The 18,820-nt window shown below is 30.9% G+C and overlaps 2 protein-coding genes across 2 annotated transcripts; one reads left to right on the plus strand and one right to left on the minus strand.

Moving 5' to 3' along the window:
• The first annotated feature begins 3,644 nt into the window (after nt 1-3,644).
• LOC114724288 (ACT domain-containing protein ACR11) lies at nt 3,645-7,599 on the plus strand. The gene is given in 11 exon segments (XM_028910608.1): nt 3,645-4,110; nt 4,697-4,754; nt 4,892-4,973; nt 4,976-5,016; nt 5,210-5,304; nt 5,839-5,923; nt 6,039-6,098; nt 6,730-6,785; nt 6,916-7,021; nt 7,109-7,177; nt 7,348-7,599. Coding segments are annotated over 11 exon segments (870 nt in total). The 5' UTR covers nt 3,645-3,955; the 3' UTR covers nt 7,411-7,599.
• Nucleotides 7,600-16,271: 8,672 nt separating this feature from the next.
• LOC114724279 (probable N-acetyltransferase HLS1-like) lies at nt 16,272-18,545 on the minus strand (the record flags this gene model as incomplete). The annotated part of the gene is made up of 3 exons (XM_028910600.1): nt 16,272-17,230; nt 17,963-18,093; nt 18,315-18,545. Coding segments are annotated over 3 exons (1,254 nt in total), but the record flags the coding sequence as incomplete, so codon positions are not given.
• Nucleotides 18,546-18,820: the final 275 nt, after the last annotated feature.

Raw genomic sequence — 18,820 nt, forward strand, 5'->3', positions numbered from 1 at the left:
AAAAAATATGACATATTTTTTTAAAACACCATAATCATTTTATTTAATATTCTCTCTCCTTTTCATACTTGATTATGATTGAAGGAGTATCAACAGGAATAGTTTAAAAAAATTGATAAACGTGATAAATAGGTCTTATATTTAGAACAAAAATTAATTTAATAATTAGGTCCTATATTAATACTCCCTCCGTTCTTTATTATAAGAAACATTTGATGCTTATGACATGTTCCCATATATAAGAGACACTTAAAAGTTGTCTCTCTTTTTTGTATTGATTTTCTATTTTACCCTTATTTATTTTGTCTCAAACTCATACTCTCCCTCCTTTCTACTTCTCTTTCTTTTAATAATTTAATTGTTCTCTCTCATACTCTCTCTCCTTATTAATAGGGACATTGTTGGAAAAAACATTATACTTTTTACACATTAATTGTCTTCAATTAATTTTAACTGTTTTTTTTTATAAACGTAATTTGGTTATTTATCTCTTATAATAAAGAATGGAGGGAGTATTAAAGAAAGGAAGAGTAGTACATAATATTCTAAATGAAAGATCCAAAATCATCCACACATTGAGACAATATGGTCCAATAAATCCAATTCCCGGGTGGGTCCCTTGCTTTTGCTTCGTTGTCATGACTTCCTACCGCAAGACCCAAAAAAATCGTATCACGATATCAGAAGGCATAAAGTGTCTTTTAATCTGTAAAAATTTTAATTTAAATCAATTATAATTTTACATCGAATAAATTTCTGGATTTTCATCAGAAAATTTAATACCCTTTTAATCACTGACATCACCCAACTTATGCAGAAATTAAATGCCTAGCTTGTAATATGCGTCAACTTGTTTAAGATGACAAATTAGATTGGTGAAAATCAGAACCGTATGGATGCGATTTTTTTTTTTTTTTAACACACACCTGCCTAGCCTTTAATGGTGTTGGGCTGGCTTTGCGGGTTAGCATTATTTTTTCTTTTTGTAATTTCTGAAAATAAGGAAAATGATTTTTCTTAAACTTTTCCTTATTCTTCTTTCAAATAACCTTCCTCAATTTTCTCATTTTTCTTTTAAATTTTCTCATTTCTTTTTCATTTGTAATGTTTTGAGATTTATTATGTTTAATTTGTATTGCTTGAATTTAACATCTTGTCATGTGAGGCTTTTCTTTTTTTTCTTTTTGGTAATAGTCATGTGAGGCTTGTTTAGTAATGTGGGATGTTTGAATTTGATTTTTTTATGTATGGTAACTTTTATTTTAATGTTTCATTTTAAATATTTAGGAATTAGAATATATTCACTTAAAATGGAAAAAGAAAGCAAACAAATATAAAAGCGGGGGCTGAGTTGCATAATTACTAGCCCGCTAGCATTTGGTTTTTTTAAGGACGAACCGCTAATCCTCCAATCCGCTATGAATTGGTGTGTACTCTTACAGTCTTAAATATAAGTTTTGCTTTGTAATGTAATTTACATTAAAAAATGGGTTTTATATTAGGACCGAAGGAGTATTACTTCCTATATTAACATCTATGCATGATCCATCTCAGCTTGGATTTGTTGTTTGATTTTATGTGATTTCAACAAAAATGGTTGATATTTACCTATAGTTGTGATTTATCACATGCATAATAGCAGAAGTGTCTTTTTATTTTTCTAACTTTATATAATGCTTTGGTTTTGTTCCTTAATTTTAAAAAATATTTTAAAATTCCTGTTATCCTAATTTTATTAGTATCAAATGATAATTTTTTTTACAACAATCATTGCTAATATGGCCGTATTTGACCATTTTTCTTAATATTTTTCAGTATTTTATTATTAACGATATTCGAGTTACATGGCCCCCTTAAATTTAAGATTTTAAAAAAATTATTGAATTTTTCCTCGACAATTTATTATGAGAAAAACTTGACTCCATGAAAATTTCTAGATATGTCTCGACCAAAATAGATAGTATTTCTCTAATTCTTAATATAAGATTTAATTAAGTAATTTGAGTAGATTAAGAATGTTATTAAATTAGTTAATATGATTTTTTTTGTAAAACATCCCAATTATCTTTCTTAATTATCTTTCTCATTGATTATTGTTGAGGGAATATTAATAGGATTAATTTAAAACAAAAGGTTAATATACATGTAATGTCTTGTCCAATTTCAAATCCATATATGCATGATTTATTTCAAAAGGAAATTGAGTGACCATTTTGTATTTAAATAAAATTTTTATGAGTAAAAATATTTATGAATTCATAATTCATAATTACTACAACTTTCTATATTTTTATTTGATTATTGACATATTAATTATAAACGTCGTTTATAATCTATGTTGCATGAATATATTATAAACAAATGAATAATAAATTTGGCCCAAATATCTTATAAAAAAAGACAAAAAACAAATGGACAATAAAATAAATCTGTACACGTGATGATAAAAGTGAGGAGGGGACCATTTTTTATCTCCGTTGGTGCGTCACGATACATTCTTCTGGACAGCCAAGTTTTCCCTCCAATGGCATCTCGCTGTGGTTACTCCTTTTGGCTCATTTCGAGATGCACAAATTTTGTTAGTAACTTTTTTGGACTATTAATTAATTAATTTATTTATAATTTAATTAAGGAAAAATTGGAAATAAATCCTTCATTACAAATTTAATTAACAAATAATCCCTAAAATATTAATTGCACAAGGAAAAATTAGTTACACAAAAAAGAAAGTAAATTACACAAAAGGAAGATGATCTGCGCAAAACATTATTTGGACATAAGGTATTAGTTTACACATAGAGAAGATGATTTGCGCATAAGAAAATTTCATTTGCACAAAAGGAAATTGAATTGCACATTACAAAAAAGAGAATTATTGCACATAAGGGAAGATAAATTACACATAAATGAAATTAAGTTGCACATAATAACAGTTAAGTTGCATAAAGTCCTTAGATCCTATTTGTCAATTAAATTTTTAATGAGAAATTAATTGAACAATTTTTTTTATGCAATGAAATCATGTCATGACTTACAATGGTTTCATTAATGATGGTGAAAATAATTTTGTCAGGTTTTATAAAAATAGTAATAATTTCTCAAATTCTCTTATCTCCATAAGGATATAAGTAAAATACCTATATATTTTTTTTTTTCTCATTCAATTTCTAAGGATATGATCCCTGTAACGAACTTTATAAATTCAAAACCTGTTAATACAAGAACTTTATTGATAATTGATTTAACTCTAATTTGTAAGTGCTTTTTAAATTTGGAGAGATAATTAAAAGGGGAAGAACTTATTAGCAATCAACCATATTTAAAAAATAACTGACAACAAAATTTGGTAATAATTCTGATTCTGATTTGATATTTTAAAAATTTAAGAAATATTTTTTTTGAGATTTTTTCTTAGTATTTTATTTTCATTTTCTTTTGAAAAATTGTTGCGTCTTAAACTTTTTCATGAAATTGAGGGTGGAGATTTGACTCTCCAGTCCAAATGACTTGATTGATAGATTTTCGTTAAAGATTTCTTCCTTCGCAAACACGTCTGCATAATCACTCATTCAGATTGAAGGGCATTTATTTCACGATCCAAAAAAAAAAATTTGAAACTTGAAACGCCAACAAGATGATGAATGAACGTCAGAGATTATCTTTCTAGAATTGGAATTCAATTGGATTATCAGTTATCACCCAATTGTTTTAGAGAGAGAAAGCACGATCATGTGCTCTCCCTTCCTTTCGCTTTCTGATTTCTATCCAAATGGCGGATACTTCAAAGGCTTAACTCACCCCATTCATCTTCCTTCTGCTTTTTTTTCACTACCCACCACCCAGCTTCCCTTTTAAGCTATTTGGGTTTCTTGCATTTCTGTTTCTGTTCCTGCTGCCTTTTCTCAAATAACTTCGTTGTCTCTTCTTCTTTTCCTAACTTCCGGGAGTTGTAGAAATGGCTGTGACTATGGCTGCTTCGAGCCTTGGGCTCTCCTTCACTGCCGAGACTAATTTCAGAGCCCTGGAGAAACCCACTTGCATTGCGCCTATATTGAAGACTCCATCTGGGTTTGGTTCTACTAAACCATTCTTTATTTTCCATAAAGGAAGGTATAATATCCAGAGAACTCAATTTTGTTATGTAAGCTTTCATTGGTCTCTGTTTTTCATATATATGCTTTCAATACTCTCTAGTTGCGGTTTACACTAAATCATAGGAATTCTAGCTTTGTTGATGATTCTATATCTGCTGTTTTGATATTTCGCCTTCTGATTTTACATAACCATAGAATTTTGGATTGAAAAATGAATCAGCGGAATTTCTAGCGCTATTGATTATCCGGCTTGAAAATGTTAAATTCTTGCAACTAATTTGTTATGCAACTCCGATGATGTTAATCCGTGTCCAAATGTTCGGTACAACACTTGGAGGATTGCAGAAAACACTAAGGTTTGTTTGGATTGAAGCGAATTATGGGAAAGAGGAGGGGAGGTTTAATATAGACATTCCCCTTGATTTAAATTTGAATCAGAAATTTTCTTCTTCATTTTCCTCACTCCAAGCACACCCTTAACGTCTTTGGTTATGTTAAGATCCTTGTGCTTTTTGAAAGGCATAAACAATTAACACTTGAACTAAGGCTTTGCCAAAATGTGTCCATTCTCTTTGTTGTAATACTATGTACCATTTTGTCAGATTGTCATCCTCAGGAACCACAATTATCCCTCAAGCAGCACCTGTTGCTAATGTAGAGGTATTTAGCAAAATGATCCTAAAATATCACCTGCTTGTTGCAGATGAAATATAGATTGTCTCTTCTTCATTCTTTTCTCATGCTTTTTGACTTTGATCAATAAAACATTTATTTTTAACTTAATCTATGGTGTACAGGATGGAAATCAAGCAGAGACCGACACTGTTCCAACTCCTGTAGTAATAATTGACCAAGACTCTGATCCAGATGCAACTGTGGTGAAATAACATTTGGTGATCGCCTTGGCGCTCTTCTTGACACAGTAAGCCATCGCCTGAGAATAGTTCATTGCTCTAGCTTGCACATTATCCCTTCGTAATATATATTATGCTAGCACTTTCAAATTTTCAAGTCATTTTATATATGCTTTATTCTGTTCCATTGAGACATAGTTGATATTCTGCATTGAATTGTGTAAACATTGAAGAAATCAATCATTTCTTCATGGGTTGCAGATGAATGCACTGAAAAACTTGGGGCTCAATGTTGTTAAGGCAAATGTCTATATGGATGCCTCTGGAAAGCACAACAAATTTTGCATCACAAAAGCGTAAGTGTGTTGCTATATATAGGTATCCGTCACGTCTCTTTATTATTGTATGATAGCTCATGCATGTAAAATATTTAATAATAATGGTCATCTTATTTTGCCCACGGGAATAATTTCTTCTAATACTTTGCTGAGTTTACTCCTCTATTATGGATATGTACAGGGGCACTAGCAAGAAGATAGTCAGAGATAATTTTGCCAAAATAGAAGGGGTAGAAGGGAATGGATGGACAAGGATGAATTTTAATTACCAATTGATGATATCTAGATATCATAATATTGTGAAATTAACACAGTAGGCATGATTCTTCTTGCACAAATCCTAGAGAGGTTCCTAAACTGAACATCTCCTTGGGCTCATCAGGGAGTCTGATTACAAGTTCACACTAAATTATCAGAAGTTAGTCTTAATACAATGAACGAAGCTTGTTTTCTTCACATTCCCATTTCAAATGACAATTATTTTATGGATCATAATTTTATCTAGCTATGGTCTAATAATTCATTGGATGTCCGGTGGAGATTTGTTTGCAGCGATACTGGCAGGAAAGTGGAAGATCCGGAGTTGTTAGAGGCGATTCGTTTGACAATTATAAATAATATGATTCAGTATCATCCGGTATGCTTCTCAACTTTTCTCCCTTTCTTTTCTGTCCTAGCACATTCTTCCATTCATAGCCACTAGCCAGTTACTGCTTCTGATTATAGTTGCATGTTTCAATTTGGTCATCCAGGAATCAAGTGCCCAGTTAGCGTTGGGAGCAGCTTTTGGACTTATGCCTCCAAAAGAACAGGCAATGAATGTTTATATGTTGAAATTATGAACTCTTAGTTGACAAATATGAATTTGGCATTAGCGGTACAACTTTTATGAGGTCAGAATTACAGTGGCCAGAGGGCATGAACTTGTTTCTGTTTGAAGGAGGGAATATGCGTAGTAAGGAAGATGAGGATGAATGATAACGGGTTGTTAGCTGACTTAGCTAGCTCCGCGTGCCAATGGTAGCATATCATGTTCATCAGCAGTCCATCCATGCCATAATAATAAACAAAGAAACTGTGTTGTGTGGAAAATAGGGTTGTACAATGGAATTGATTTTTCCTTTCTTTTCTTTGGGAATAAGAAGAGAATGGTCTGGGACAGAATGATTATTCGTGTTTGACTGTTTCATTATTCTCTTGTCCTATGAATGAAAATCCATTCCTTTCTATTATTTCTTATGTTGTTTCACATGGAATTCATTCCAGCTTTTTTGTGCATCACTTTTTATTACTGTTCAAAGAGGGAATGATGATTTCAGTCTCAGCAAAACCAATTAATGGAAGCAGAAATGGAATGATCAATCCCGTGAACTTTTACACATGATGCGTGAGTTTATGATAGGCCCATATTAACCTGGTCCTTGTTTCGTTGGAATGCCTCAGGTGGATGTGGACATAGCAACCCACATAACCATCTCCGACGATGGCCCAGAACGAAGGTACTTGATAGCTATCCTGATCACCACAGAAAACTGTTTTACTGAAACTCAATATCTGAGCCCTTGGCCTCATGGTAGAGTTTTCGTCGCCATGTTTGAATCACTACAGTACTTATCTTTTCCTTTTCAGTTTGCTTTATGTGGAGTCAGCTGATCGACCTGGATTACTGGTGGATCTTGTTAAGATTATTACTGACATTAACATCACTGTCGAATCTGGAGAATTTGACACTGAGGTAAATTTACCCCCGCAAAATGTGCAAATCTTTCTTCTTTCTCTGAGTCCTGTCAAAATCTCCATAACTTTTTATTGTTGAACCTAGGGGCTCTTGGCTAAGGCGAAGTTTCACGTCAGCTACAAAGGTGGTGCGATCATCAAGCCTCTCCAGCAAGTAAGTCAATAGTTTTGTAAACAAACATTATACTTATGATTCTTGATTGTTCCCTTTTTTGTTGGGTGATGGAAAAATCAAAGTTACTTGACATTGAAATATATACTATCTGGTGAAGTTTGAGTCTTGTGAACTGAGCATTATTGTTTTGTGTCTGCCATATTTTGCAGGTTCTTGTAAACAGCTTGAGATATTTCTTGAGAAGGCCCACAACCGAGGAATCCAGTTTTTGAGTGGGGTCTCTTATAAGGCAAATGTTGGATCTCTTACATTGAAATTGTTGGATGATGAATATTTACTCCCTCATTTTGGAAAATCTTTATAGAATACAGTCAAACAAAATGCTTTAGTGTACATGAAATCTATAAATTATTATGTTGTCAAGCATCTAAACTTGTTTTTTATTCCAATTTCATATATGACCCAGAAGTATCATTTTTTCAAAAAGGTTATGCACACAACAACAAAAAACAAGTTTTATCCCACTGAGTAAGATCAATTATATGGATAACAGATCGTTGTGATCTATTAACAACTAAATCTTTAGATACCAAAAAGTTCTATGTAATGATTTTATTGAGCATTCTTTTTAATCTTCATTTACATGACAATAAAACATAAAAATATTCTCATGTTCATTAGGAGAATGCTAAAAATGGTGCAAATAAATTTAAAAATTGTAATCCCCCCAACCTTTCTTTTTAAGCCCAAGTTGATGAATGTGACATGAAAAAGTGATGTGAGTAGGATCACTATCTACCCTGTAAAAGTGGCCAGAAGTGTCACTCGGCAACTTGTGATTAAACGAGGATATTATTAAAATGAATGTGATGTAATTATTTGAATTTTTGTGGCCATAATTGGTTACAACTATAAAAAAAATTTCAATCTTATCAGTAATTAATAATAATAGAATCTTGAGGGTTGCAGATAAGGCATGGCTGAGTTTCAACGAATCCATTATATTTTAGTGGAGATCATGTGTGGGGTTGCTTTGTGTTTGTATTTAAATCACCTTTTTTTTGGGGGGGGGGGATCAATCTTTTGTCAAAAATCAAAATCACATTTTTATCCTTGCCGACATGATTCTAAACACACATGAAGTGGGAGCTGATTCATAGTTGCCTTTGTATATGAATCTTGTTGCATTCAAACTTCAAAGAAAATTAAAGTAAGGGAGAATCCAAAAAACAGTTTAAAATTACTAAGAGCCTGTTTGGATAACATAAGAAACTATGATTTGGATCCCAGATTTGCCAAACAAGAAGAAAAATTAAAAAACCATGATTTTGGACTAAAAATCATAGTTTCAGAAAAAGTGAATCCATTCTACTTCTGGCTCAAATTGGAGAGTATGATTGTATTTGTCAAAATAGATCTCAATGATAATATGACTTTAACACCCCTCAATTATTTTTTTATGAACATATTTAATCTTATATTTTATAATATATACACATGTTAATTATTTATTAATTACATTATCTTATATATTATTAATTATGTTGGTAAAAAATATATTATTAACAATTTTATTTCTTCAAATTAAAATATATTATAAAATCTATCTTTTATATAATTATCATATTAACCTATGCTTTTTTTAGTATTTTGCACATAACAAGTGCTTCTGATAACAACTATCTAAACACTCTCACTTTATCAAAATCACTTTTTCACAAAATCTATTCTCTTAAAAATCTATTCTCCAGAAGCTATTCTCCAAACCATAAACTCCTACTAAAATGTATTGTTATTTGTAAATTTAGTGTTATCAAAATCTATTTAAATATTATTAACAAACTTGATTTGAGATTTATTAATTTTAAGATCATGAAAAAGAGGAAGTGGTGCCTGATATGGTATTTTGCAAATGTAGCCAAATGAGTAAAATGTCATTGTATCATATTTTTTTATTAAAAAAAAAGTTATCAAGCTTGTCATTGCTGTATATTTCTTGTCCTTGCTTGTTCAACACTTGTCATTGCCAAATCACAACTTATTAATAAATAACTTGTCATTGCTAATACATTTCTTCTCATTTTCTGTTCAATACTGGTCATTACCGGTTCACAACTTGTTAATAAACTTTTTGATATAAGGGTATTTTTATCATTTAACTACATTTGTAAAATACCAAATCAAGCACCATTTTCTTCCTTGAGATTTTAACCTCTTAAGTGCCTAAATTGAAATATTGTAATTTGTCATTTTTCCTTTCTTTTATAGAAAACACTTTTTTATTATCAAACAATGCATAAAATTTTCAAAAAAAGAAAAAGGCAACGCAATATCCTGTTATCCCTTCTCTTATTAATTTGAAGATTGGATACCCGTTCTAATTTGAAGGGGATGTTTGCATAGAATCAAACCATAGTTTAGAGAATAGATTTTAAACGAAGAAATTTTGAGAATAGATTTTTGAAAAAAGTGATTTTGATAGAGTAAGAATGTTTGGATTGTTATTATTGGAATCTCTTTTTTTTCATGTGCAAATTACTAAAAATGACATAAGTTAATGTGATAATTAGATTAAAATATATTTTAATTTATATTTTTGTTTAAAATAATAAATTTGTAAATAATAAATGATATGTGAAAAAATATAATATTACTTCTAGTCCTTAGTATGAGAGCTAATTGGATATTCAATTTGATTTTGAATATAAGACACTAACACGCTTTGTCTCACACATTTATTCATTTTTTAAAGTAGTCCTCATATTAATTTACACATGGTAAAGGTTTTATCAAATAATAGTCCAAATATATATATCATTAACAAGTATTTGAGATACAACACTTATTTATTATAAATAAATAATTTAACTAATTTTCTTAATATCGACAAATTAGTTGTGTAATTAAGGACCGAATGTGCTAATTGACATGTGTATATATTTTATATCCCAAACTATAGTTCAAAAGCAACAAAAAAAAAAAAAAGACACTTCAAGGAAAACCATGGTTTTTAAATCAAAAGTGATTTTGCAAAGGGATAATTAATATATAAGTCCTTATAGTTTTAACTGGTTTTTAATTAAGTCCCTATAATTTTTTTTTCTTTTTATCAGGTCCTTATACTTTCATATATTTTTAATCAAGTCCTTATAATTCTTTTTCTTTTTATCAGGTCCTTATTGTTTTACTTTGTTTTTAATTAGGTCCTTGTAGCTTTTATTTTTTATTTTACAAATAATAACATTTTAAAAATAATAAATTATTGTAACAATCTTATGTTAATATTATTTTAAATTTTTAGTTAAACAAATATATTATTTATTTTCAATTCGAATTTTTATAATTATAAAATTCAAATTATAATAATAAATTTTTCTAAAATTAAAATATGATTATAAATAATTTATATTTAAGTATTATTATTATTCTGATTATTTATTAATTACCAAATGATTATATTAATTATTTTTTCCAATTATATAATTATTAATTTAAAAATAAAATTAATTTTAAAGAATAAAGTTAATAAATAATTTTTCAAAAACTACAAAGCACCTAATTAAAAAATAAGAGAAACTATAAGGACCTGATAAAAAGAAAAAAAAATAGAAGGACCTAATTAAAAACACACGAAAGTAAAAGGATTTGATAAAAAGAAAAAATTTTATAAGGACCTAATTAAAAATCAGATGAAACTATAAGGACCTGGAGATTAATTATCCCTTTTGCAAATAATTAAGGTGTTTGGTTATTCTTACTCAAACTATGGTTTCAAATTTAAAAGTGATTTTGAGAAAAAAATACAGTGTTTGGATAATTTTCTCTTAAAACCATGGTTTGAAGAAATATCCAGACACCCCTTTTAATATAATTCACTCTTAGAGGTACGAGCAAGTTATTAGGGATTGGAGCAAGTTGTCAGGGACTGGACTCACCTTCTTCTTTTTTACCAGTGTCAGGATTCAATTCGAACCATTTATTTAAGAAAGGAAAATCTCCGCCATGCACATTAGTCTAACTTGAGATCAGATATACGAATATGCTTCTATTGTGGCTAATTGTTGATTCACATTTCACCGAAAATGGAGTCACATGTTAAGGAAGAGCGTGGAACATTATTTGAAGAAGTTTTTAGAGTATTTATAGTGAGACATTAGGTGAATAGAGTTCAAAGAATAACTTGCATTGCTTTTATTGTTTTTTTTGTGACGCATAGGCATCCTCTTATTAAAAATAATATTGTTCAAGACACTATTAGATATTAAATATAAGTATATTTTTTATTAGAGGTTCGAATATTAATTCGTTACATTGTGAATGACTAGTTTTTTTCACTAAAACCAACTCGTTAATCATTGTTTTTATAGTTAGATATTATTTATATATATATATATGAAAAGTCAGTAAAAACTAACGAAAGTTGGATCTAGCGAAAGAAATTGATTCTTTATAATGTGGCGAACCAAAATTCAAATATCCACATTTAATACTTGGCAATATCTCAAATAATATTACCTAGAAGATACCTACACGTAACAAAAAAAACAAAAGTCAGCAAAATGGGTCAATCTGTTTAGGCCTAAAAATTATTAGGACCAAGCCTAAAATTTAAATTTCAAATGGCAAATAAACATATAAAAGTCAGTCTTAACTGGTTTTGATCTCTCAAATTTTAAAACATAGGTTTTGGTTCTTCAAGGGGTAAAATGGTCTAGGATTTTATTAAATTATAAGGACTAATATTTGAAATGGGAAGAAACTTGAAGAGTCAAAACCTATGGTTTGAAATTTTAAAGACCAAAACTAAAATGAAAACAAATTCGATCGACCGCTGCATTAATTTTTTAAAAACAAATTGTTAATGATGGTAATATTAGCCTCTCAAATATTATAAGTTATAACGTACATGTGCATCAAACGTGGCATAAGTGTATTTGCTTAAAGTAGTAAAATATTGGTTGATATGTAATGTAAGTTAACGACCATGTCATCTGTGGGGGAAAAAGGTGAGATATACAGAAGAATATCATTATAGAGTTTGGATCTTTATTTATCAAACCCTTCTAATTCCAGCCAGGATATTAGTTCATAATATATTTTTACTTACATTGATTATTTTAAATAAAAATATATGAAACTAATGAGCTGTTTTGTTAAGTTTTAGTCCCACATATAACCTTTTTTTTTTTTCAGTTTTTTAATGAGATGTACTCTTAAATAAATGGACATGAAAGACCAATCGGGATTGATTCTGTGCAAAGTGCTAATACTTTACAATAAAACAAATTAAGATTCGAATTTTCATTTAAAGAAATGTCTACAGTTAGTAACCGACAATACTTTGAATAAATATCTAGTAAGAAGATATATGTGCTTAATTTGAAAAAAAAATCTAAGTTTACGAGGTGCTAAAAAAATTAGAACATGAAAATAATTAAAATTAGAAAATACAATAAAAGGAATTAATTTAAATGGAAGAACATGAAATTCTTGAAGAAGAGCTAAAATCTCCCACTAAGTGATTGTAGAAGACTGATGATCATAAGCTGCCAGATAATATTTAAATCAGAATGTTCTTTTTGTAGCTCGCTTATATCATAGTTACAAATTCCAGACAAAGAAGCTCGGAGACAATCAGATAGGAATAACAAACCAGGCTCAATAGTACTCCTCCGGTCCTTAATATAGGATCTAATTTTTGAGTTGGTTTTGGTCCTAAATATAAAACCCATTTCTCATATTTATCAATTTTCTCTAAATTATCCCTATGAATACTCCTTCAACTATAATCAAGTAGAAAAGGGAGAAGGGGTATTAAGAAAGATGATTATGGTGTTTTATGAAAAATGTGTCATTTTTCTTATAATTAACTAATTTACCTAACTTTCGCAATCTAATCAAATTAGTTAAATGGGTCTTACATTAAGGATCGGAGGAGTATTCGCTTAAGGAATAAAATAGGAAGATTTTGTTTTGTTTTATATATACACACACTACCTCCAATTTTAATTATAAAATCTCATTTATAGTTTATAAATTAAATTTTATAATTAGTAACGGAAATCCTATTACTGTCTCTATTGCATGCTTTATTTTACACACACATTTTCAAGTAATTTGTGGTCTTTACAAAAATGACATGAATAAAATAATTTAAAAGGTGATATTTTTTTAGATGTGTAGCTTTTAATGCATTTGTACGTTGGGAAATATATAATCATAGGAAATCATTAATTCTATAAAATATGGTACAATGTACTAGTGAATGCAGGACGACACAAATATGTTTTTACAAAATATTTTGGCATGTGTAACTACGGAAGTCGAACTCAATTCAGCACATGAAAACTTAAAATGGACCCCTGTAATAGTCATAGCAGAAATTCAAAATGAATATAATTTTATTTAGCTTCATAAATATATTAATGATTAATGATGGAAGGTTAATTTAAGAAAACATTAAATTTTATTAACTTTCTTTTAAAATTTAATATCTTTTTAAATTTATCCTTGTTTTACGTACATTACACTTCTTAAAAATAAAGTTAACCCAATAATAAATTAAAGATAAATTATATATTCATATAAAATATTTTCTCTCTGTCCTATAAATAAAATAAGAGGAGTATTTTTTTTTTAATTCAATAAATGCATACATACATTAATCTATATACTTATTTTTTTGAAGCAGCCATAAATATAATTATATATGTAATTTATAAAAACATAATAAAATAGTCATTAATAATGTAACTTATTATCTCATTATATAAGCCATCCCATTCAATTGCCAGTTTTGTTGGCCTTGATTCAATTAGCATTTGAACCATACAAGATGAGATTTTGACATTGAATTTGAATGACTCATAAATGTATGATAGAGTGGTTAAGTTTCATTAACATTGAGATTGCTATATCATTAAGGGTATGTTTGGCTCAATGAGAGAAAGGGGAGGGGAGGGATTTTAATGGAAGGAAGGGGAGGGAAGGGGAGTGGAAGGATTTTGTTTGAATTTATAAAAAAAGAGGGGAGGGGAGGGAAAAATATTTTAATATGGATAATTTTGCTCTTATTTTATTTAAGGTGTGGGCATAATAGTTACAACATAACAAAATATAGACATAATGGTCACAACATGATAAAATATGAGCATAATGGTCATAATATGACAAAATATTGCCCTTTCCCTCCAAATCCTCCCAATTTTGGAGGGGAGATTGAGGAGGTTTTCCCTCCCCTCCTAAAATTTATATGTTGCCAAACAAGGGGAAATGATTAAAATCCCTTCCCTCCCCTCCCTCCCTCCCAAATCCCTCATACCAAACACACCCTAACATGTTTCATTATATTGCCTTTAAATAGTATAATTTATAATCCATACAAAAAGTTGTAATCCGAGTTTGATAGATCAAATGACATCAAAGCACCTTTGATAGTACTTTCTTCTTCTTCTTCTTTTTTGTTTCACTTTCATTTTCAATTTTTTTATTTATTATAAAAGATATGATGAATACGTGAGTTATAACCAAAAAAAAATGAAGAGCTGTGATTCTCATTTTATTGGTAATAAAAATTATCTTTTGATTCAATTGCATGCAAACACGCATGCACTTACTAATCTATATATGTATAAAATACACAATCTTATTAAATTATTGACAATATGGCTTATCTTAGATTTTGTATCGATAATTTAATTATTAATCTCTTTAGATAATAGATTCATGCTTTACATAAAATTTCATAAATATCAAGTTTAATTTTTAATTAAAAAATTACATAAAATTTCAGGAGGAGCCATAATTCATTGTCTAAGTTAAGATCTGATAGAAATTTTGCATGAGGAAACCAGATTCTTAACCCAAACAATATTTTGAATTAATTCTCCATGATACTCGGCATTGATTTGGTGTCTAGAAACCCTTAAAAACACTTAAAATATGTATTTTTATTTAAGTCGAGACAAAACTCGGATAATAAGATGGTTGATTATCAATCTTTTTATTCAAATAATGCATCCAAGTAGGGACCTAGGAAGTTGATATTTTCCAAAGCAATAGATATCTGAATATTCTTTTATCATAGAATGAGGATTTAGATTAACCTTGTAGTGCATAGCTTGATTTCTTTTTCTCCAAATCAAATTTTAAATTTAATTTTTTTACCAAAAATATTTAATTTGTTTCACAGATTGGGTATTATTACTTTCTTGAAAAAAAACAAGAAGAAATCATATTCTTTTTCACCTTAGGTTACAGCATCATGATCTTGAACGAGATCACTATGAATTGAATGAGATCATTATGAATACCAAAAGCCCCAAACCATACGCAGCTCTAATGAGCAGAGAAACATGAGCTTTGAGAATTTTCTCAAATTAACAAATTAATGAGAAGCCTTCAAACATTTCCGTATAACCAAATAATAAATAATATCCATAAAGAACATGAATTTTTCAAACATACGTCGACAAGGAGTCATACCTTAGCTGCCGAGGAAATTCATAAATGATCTCCTTCAGCAATTAAAGCACGTACACGCGCGGGCATATATATATACACACACACATATCTTGTTTTTTATATAAAAATTAGATAACTAATTTATAAATATTAAAAAAATTAATTAAATTAATTATTTGCAACATATGTATTAGTTGTTTTAAATTACTTTTCTTTAATCATATGTACTAAAACTATCTTTTGATAAAAAAATTTCAACATACATCATTGTTGTATGGGTTATTTGACCAAAAAAATTAAATAAATATCATAAATAAAATAAATTAAAGTTTTATATTTAAAATCAAATTAAATTTTCAACGTAGCTAGACCGAGGGAGTACTCTTTTCTGCCAACGTGTTTGATGTATATGTATATGTTATTTCAATCTTAAATATAAAATCTATTTTATGATGTAATTTATAATATAAAATAAATTTTATATTTAGGATATAATATAAAATAAATTTTATATTTAGAATCAGATGAGTATAATATATTCTTGACAATAGAAGCATTGATCCAAATTTAGCTATATGCAGTATTTATTAACAATTTGAGATTGCTATCATGAACATTTTAAGGGCTACTTACAATGTAAAAAGGGTAAAAGACTAAGAAGGAAAAAAAAGGAAGAAAAATAGAAAGATGAACAACAGTCTATTTGCTGCTTGGAGAAAGTGCCCTGACTCGCTGCCTCAAAAATCACGAGGATCAACGAAAATTACGGAAGAAGATGATGATCCAGACGCCACCCAATCCTCACGCTTATCCTTCTTCCCATTCTCTTCTTCTTCTTCTTTAGCTTCAAGTCTCTTGATGCACCACAAGTCTTCGGCCCACGAGAATCTGCTCCAGTGTGGGACCCCCTCCGTCGCTGGGTCCCTCACCGCAAGCTCCGTCACGAGGGCCCCACACCGTCCGTCGTCGTCGTCGTCGTTGTCCTTCCCCATATTATGCACGAAGTCACACACCGACCTCATCAGCTCCTTTCCTTTCTCACCTTCCATGTGTAGTCCGTACATCACGTAAATCCCAAACGGCCTAAACACGTCTGGGAATGACGGAACCCTCAGGCATGGCAGCCACGTGTCCACCATTCTCGTTCCCGCGCATAAAGCTCGCTTCCATGCCGAAACCCCCTTCACTTGCAGTTTGAACACTTGTTTCGTGTTCCACACGCTAATTATGGCGTAATCCGGCGGTGGAATCCCCGTTTCCGGGTCCCATTTCTGTAGGGTTTCGTTCTGTATGGCCATGAATGTGCCCAGATTGAGCTTATTGGATAGAATTGCGTCTATGTCTTTTGGGTAGAATTCTGCATTGGCGAAGATTTGGTTGTAGATTGATGCTGCGATGGAGGGAGCAAGGCGAATTACGGCAATGCTGGAGCTTATTGGCTTGTGGTGGGCATGAACGGGTTGAACCAGCATGGTTAGGGTTCTGAACCTTGAGTAGCCGCATTTTTTGGTGAATAAATTGACTGATGCTTCGTTCGTGCAATCTGTTGCCATGTACGCATATTCAGCTCCTTGTTGTTTGCACCACTCTTCTAAATGTGAAATTAGCTTTGTGCCAATGCCGAGTCTCCTGCACTTGCCATGTGTTAATTTTGATTGATAGGTGTTATATAGTTGGAAAAGCAATGCAACAAGAACTAATTAGAATTGAGGGCAAGGATTTTGGGGATGATTCGAACTTAAAATAAAAGTTGACATCAGTGGACCATGCTGTCTGGAAGAAGAACTTAATACCAAGTTCGGTGAAATGGTTTAAAATAAAAAAAGAATAAGACATCCCATCTAATTTCTAGTTTCTTAGTAAAGTGCCTTTAGTGGATACATGTGTCAATGACAGGCTAGCTTGCCTATGCTTTTTCACCTTTCCTTGATACGAGGAACGCTAGCTTCTAATTTTTATTTTCCTTAAGAATATAATCGTCCACTACTTCCTTTTCTGATTTTTCGGTTTCACTTGTGCTTTTTAACGTCTGGATTGGATTAGAAGTAATCAAGCATCCATCAACTGGGGACAGAAGGGGGAATAAAGAGGAAAATTAGGGAAAAAATTAATAACTGTTGGTTTTTTAAATTTTACTGTGCTAGTGACTGATGTGGAAGGGGAAAGTACAATAATGATGTTACTGTATCTTGTTTGTTTCTGGCTTTTATCAGAAACGCATGCACATTAAACTCCCTAGGGAATAACCCAGGGTAGTGAGAATCACGTTTCTCCGGTTTTCCTTCTGATGCTTTCTGCAATGTGCTATGAAGTAAATTCATGGAAGCAAAACCAAAGACATATGAGGGAATGGAATAGAACCTGTGTGTGGAGGAGACCCTGAGCCCCAGAAGATAAGCCAGCTTTGCATAAATTGAACAGCCTCTGGTGACTGTTTTCACACACCCTCTGATCACCCCAACTACTTCGCCTCCTTCTCCATATTCTGCAACCTGTTTGGAACAGATATCACACGAACCCAGAAGCAAACAGTTCATATGATCAGATATCCAAGCATTGGAACTATGGTTTCATTTCAAAACTATAATACGAGAAAACTATCATAATGATTTAGAAATTCCAGCAACAAAGCAGGTTGTATGATCATATGTTGCATAATTTAGGTAAAAGTTTGAAATAGAACAGTAGTGGCTGACATAGAATTAATAGTTACCAGCATGATATGTACAGGAAAATGGCGGATGCGGCATATGGGATCACCCATGAGGTCAGTAACCAGAGACATATTTTCTCCTTGTCCGACCTCACAGAGCGTCTCCATTTTCTCTATTTCCAGTTTATGTCTGTCCTCCTCATATTCTCTTATCACCACCAATGGCTTCTTCATCGGTTCTAATCTTTTTGCGGGCCAGCTATCTGATGTAATCTTCAGAGACACGGGAGATTAATATAAGCAAGCAGGAAGAAATAAGATTAAGAAACCCCTGGCCTCTTCTGGGTTAAGCTAGCTGTGCAAGCTTCAATGTCCATCTCCTATCTCTCTCTCTCTCTATATATATACACACACACACACATATCTGAGAGACCCCGAGACTGCTGACGTGGTGACTCCCCAAATTTCAGTGGACCTTTTTCTTTTTGGGGGAAAAAAAAGAGAAATGAAAGTAATATAAACTTCCATTCTGTTGTTCCTATCACGCATTACATCATGCTCAAATC

The sequence above is a fragment of the Neltuma alba genome, unplaced genomic scaffold, assembly GCF_004799145.2.
Source record: "Neltuma alba isolate B1F8T4 unplaced genomic scaffold, ASM479914v2 tig00012184_pilon, whole genome shotgun sequence".
Taxonomy (NCBI): domain Eukaryota; kingdom Viridiplantae; phylum Streptophyta; class Magnoliopsida; order Fabales; family Fabaceae; genus Neltuma; species Neltuma alba.